This window comes from Betta splendens, chromosome 16, assembly GCF_900634795.4.
Source record: "Betta splendens chromosome 16, fBetSpl5.4, whole genome shotgun sequence".
Classification (NCBI taxonomy): Eukaryota; Metazoa; Chordata; class Actinopteri; order Anabantiformes; family Osphronemidae; genus Betta; species Betta splendens.
The window spans coordinates 14,108,789-14,112,534 of record NC_040896.2 but is presented as its reverse complement, the minus strand read 5'-3'; the positions used below and the strand labels follow the sequence as shown (position 1 = coordinate 14,112,534).

The following is a 3,746-nucleotide window of genomic DNA, read 5'->3' as shown; positions in this document are numbered from 1 at the left end:
TTCAGCCTGTGCTCCCTGTAAAACAACCAGCCATTCACAGAACATCTTCGACCGCGCACATCCCAGAATCCCCCGTTCCCCCCTGAGCCGTAGCCTGACGACAGCCGAGCTCCGATTCTCGCGTGTGATTCGCGTCAGGAAGGAAGCGCAGGACGCTGCCACAATGTGGATCACCCCGGTCCCGCCACTGTAACCCCGGCTTTGCATGCGTGTGTGACGTCGGCCCGGTTCGAGTTGAAAAGGTCACAGTGAGCGGCGGAACATTTACTCGGAGGGGCTTTGATCTTCTGGTGGGCCGAGCATCCTGTCAGCTCGCCCATAAACACCTCCGGGGGTACAATTCGGCGGGGCGGGGACGGGGGAGATGGGTGATAAAACCGAGCTGGAGACCTCCAGTCAAACACCACCACTGAATAGTGAATGAGGAAAGTGGAGGAGGAGGAGACGAAGAGGGACGCAGTCACTCTGATGTGGTCCCGCTGACAATGGTGGGAGGGGTCGACACCTCCGTCTTGGTTATTGGCCGTATCTCCGTCTGACCTCCGCGGACCCGAGGGCCGGCCGGAGGAGCGCGCGTTGTGAAACGCTGCAGTTCTGGCGTTGTTTAAGTCGTTCCTGCCAGGAACCACAACAACCCTCCAACGGGCCTCCGTCAACGACCTCGGCGCCCCCCGCCTTCGCCTTTGCTCCCTCTCCGCACCACTTCTTCTGGACCCGTGGACGAGGAGCTCGTGTTTTTGTTCAGGCCTTATCATTCCCACCGCTGTATAACCGCGGAGGAACTCGGCCCCAGATAAAGAGCCAGAACGACAGGAACGGCCCGTGATAAACGTACCGGAGCATTTATTTGATGTTTTCTCCGTTATGCTCCTTAAAAAGGCAGTGGCTTCGTAAAGATAAGAGTGTTCCCAACAAAACGCAGTCCCCTGAGGAAAAATATCAGCAGCTCGAGGTTGGAAGAAAAGGTGAAGATTACAGCCACGGCGGAAGATGTTAGTAACAGAATTAAAGCAAACATCCAGTAATGAAGAAATAGTGATGAAAACAACTTCAAAGAGTATAAAAATAGGTAACAGATGCATCTAAAAAAAGCACATTATAGTTTAATTCACTGAGTAAAATATACTAGAGATACACATCTGAATAAAACCATTGAAGGTACAAAAATAATAAACATTCAAAATTAAAAGCCAAAAGACACACAGCTCGTGTGTGTGTGAAGAAGATAGAAGCCTTTTAATGTGGATGAAATGCAGCTTGAGGTTTGACCAGAGCGGAGACGTCCTCTCTGTCTCCTCTCGTCCCTCAGCAGGCTTTGAAGTGCACCAGCATTGTCTCCATTTGTTTTCCTGACATCTCCAGGCCCCCTGCCATGCATTCACTAGAATTTACAAGCTGTGTAATTTACCCTCTGTTGGTTTTCTGCTCTTTTGAATTGCTGACATCAAACATGCACTTTTTCTGAAGTGCCTGTTTGATTCACAGGCCGTCTTCTGTCAGCGATAACAACAGATTATAGCTGATAATCCCACGTTTCAAAGTCCCGGCAGCACATGCAGGAAATACTGCATGACATTTAAAAAAAAGAGAATTTTATGAAGCGGATTTAAGATAAACCCCAAGATCATGTTCTATCATGTACAAAAACACTATTAAACCTTCATTATTCTATTGGTGCTGTCTACAGCTGACTCACTCGTCAGCTCCACCAGCAGTGTTCATATAAATATTAGGTTAATGTTGGAAATAATAAAATGGGGCTGTGTGTTCTGGCTTTTTAAGTCTGTGGAAATTAGAAATAAAGAGCGAGTGTCTGAAAACTGCAGAGGAATGGAAATAATGCTCTTATTTTCCACACTTACCAGTAACTATGCCTCAGATGTAAGAATTCAATTACAAAGATATAAATGTAAACCCTGACTCATATGTGAATAAACATAGTATTTTGAAACATGTCACATTTTATATTCAACGTTTGAAATAGTTTCCAGGCGGTAGCTGAGGCAACATTATCGCACGCTCACAGTAACAGTGTCAGTGTGGATTACGCGTCTCGGGGCCTTTATCGTTCCCAGCAGAGCGTCGTGGGGTCGCAGCCAATCAAGCCGCGACCCCACGAAAGCCGAGTAGGTGGGAGGGGAGAAGGCTCGGCCAGCTTCCAGGCGCTCGTCCTCCCTCGTCTGTCGCGGGGCTCCGGGTGGAAGAGGCAGTTCGGCCGTCCGGAGGGCGGAGGAAGAGAACTTTGAAAGAACTCGGTGCGGACTTTCGCAGTGTCGCCGGCGAAGGCGATGAACCGAGCGAGCGCGCGCGCTGCGCCCTGACCGCGAGGATCCACGGCTCGCGCGGTCCGACCGCGAACTCCTCCGTCTCTCGTGCGTAAAAGCCGCTGGTTTCGGGACTGCCGTCTGCCCGAGCGACCTATTTCACGCGCAGTGGGACTTTTTTAATTGCACCGTGAGAACATTTTTGCACATTTTTGCGGCCTGTGGAAAAACAAAGGACCGTGGGACGCACCGGTCCGCCCGCTCGGAGTCGGGGAGGCTGCTGGAAACTGAAGTCATGGCTCCGTTCGCCATCTGCGCGCTCCTGCTCTTTAAAGTAAGAATCGCCTAATTACTGTTTTACCAACACGGCGGCATATTTTCAGCAACGCAGGGAAGCTTTTTCCTGTGTGTTTTCTACTTCCACGCTAAAATTACAACGTCAGCCTTTGCAGCACTCAAGGGAAATGTGTCTCACACCACATTGGACCCGATCACATGGCCCCTGTTGGTCCTAGTGTTACTTGTTGTTGCAGAGGGCGAACAATAGTGAAAGGTGAGGGGACACATCTGATTGGAGCTCATGTGGCCTCGCTTTTAAGGGCCCTGGTGAATAAACAAGGGGAAATCCAACTGTTCTGTATTCTGACACGGTGCTGCTTGTTTCCTAGAGGCACATCCTGGACTGGGGCCTGTTTACTGCACACAGGCGTTTTGTGCACCTCCGTGGCCACAGAACACAGTGGAAATATGCAGAGACGGTCCTCAGACCGGGAAAGTCACCGGGTTCGACTTTCCATTCAAACCGCGCCATGTGCCGCAGCAGCTAGAACCAGACGCAGGAGTGCTCTGTTTACCCAGATTATCCAGTAACACACTAATAAATGATATATTTCAGGGACAAATTACTTTTCTGATAGCATATTATTAAGGTGGGATCATGGTGGAAACAAAGAATCTGCCTCCATGGTGGCAGACAATAATTTGACACTTATACACCTAAAAAAAAACCATGGGGCTCGTAGTCCTGTCTGGACTCGCTCATCACAGTCAAAGCACTTTTGTTCGCTCCAAGTGTTTAGATAAAACGTCAGCTCTTAAGAGGATGTGTATCTCTCCTCTATTATTCAGGGCTTCACCTTTGAAATCCAAGATTTCGATCTGTTTTGCAAACAGGTCTGTGTGTTTGTTTTGCCTGGTGAAGGTGTCATTTGTGCTGCCAAATGGTTACACACGGGTTTATGGCTGTGTTTATTTTTATTGTGTGTTTTTTTTTTGTCTCATTAATTACCGGTAACTCTTGTTGCTCAGAGTTTACTGTACACGATGCTGCGTTCGTTGCTTAGGGCAGTTCCTGGTGAAAATGTGGGCAGGCTTTTGGTATCGCTGGGGTCTGGATATCCGGAGCAGAGTAATTATCATCATTTTCTCCCAGTTTGTGGGGTGTGTGTGTGTGTGTGTGTGTGTGTGTGTGTGTGTGTGTGT

The 3,746-nt window shown here is 49.0% G+C and overlaps 1 protein-coding gene across 1 annotated transcript in view; it reads left to right on the top strand.

Moving 5' to 3' along the window:
- Positions 1-2,144: 2,144 nt before the first annotated feature.
- nradd (neurotrophin receptor associated death domain) overlaps positions 2,145-3,746 on the top strand; it is a 7,405-nt gene continuing 5,803 nt past the window's right edge. Inside the window, exon 1 of the mRNA XM_029130190.3 lies at positions 2,145-2,598. Coding sequence (XP_028986023.1) covers positions 2,560-2,598 — 39 coding nt within the window. The 5' untranslated portion in view covers positions 2,145-2,559. The remainder of the gene's footprint in view (positions 2,599-3,746) is intronic.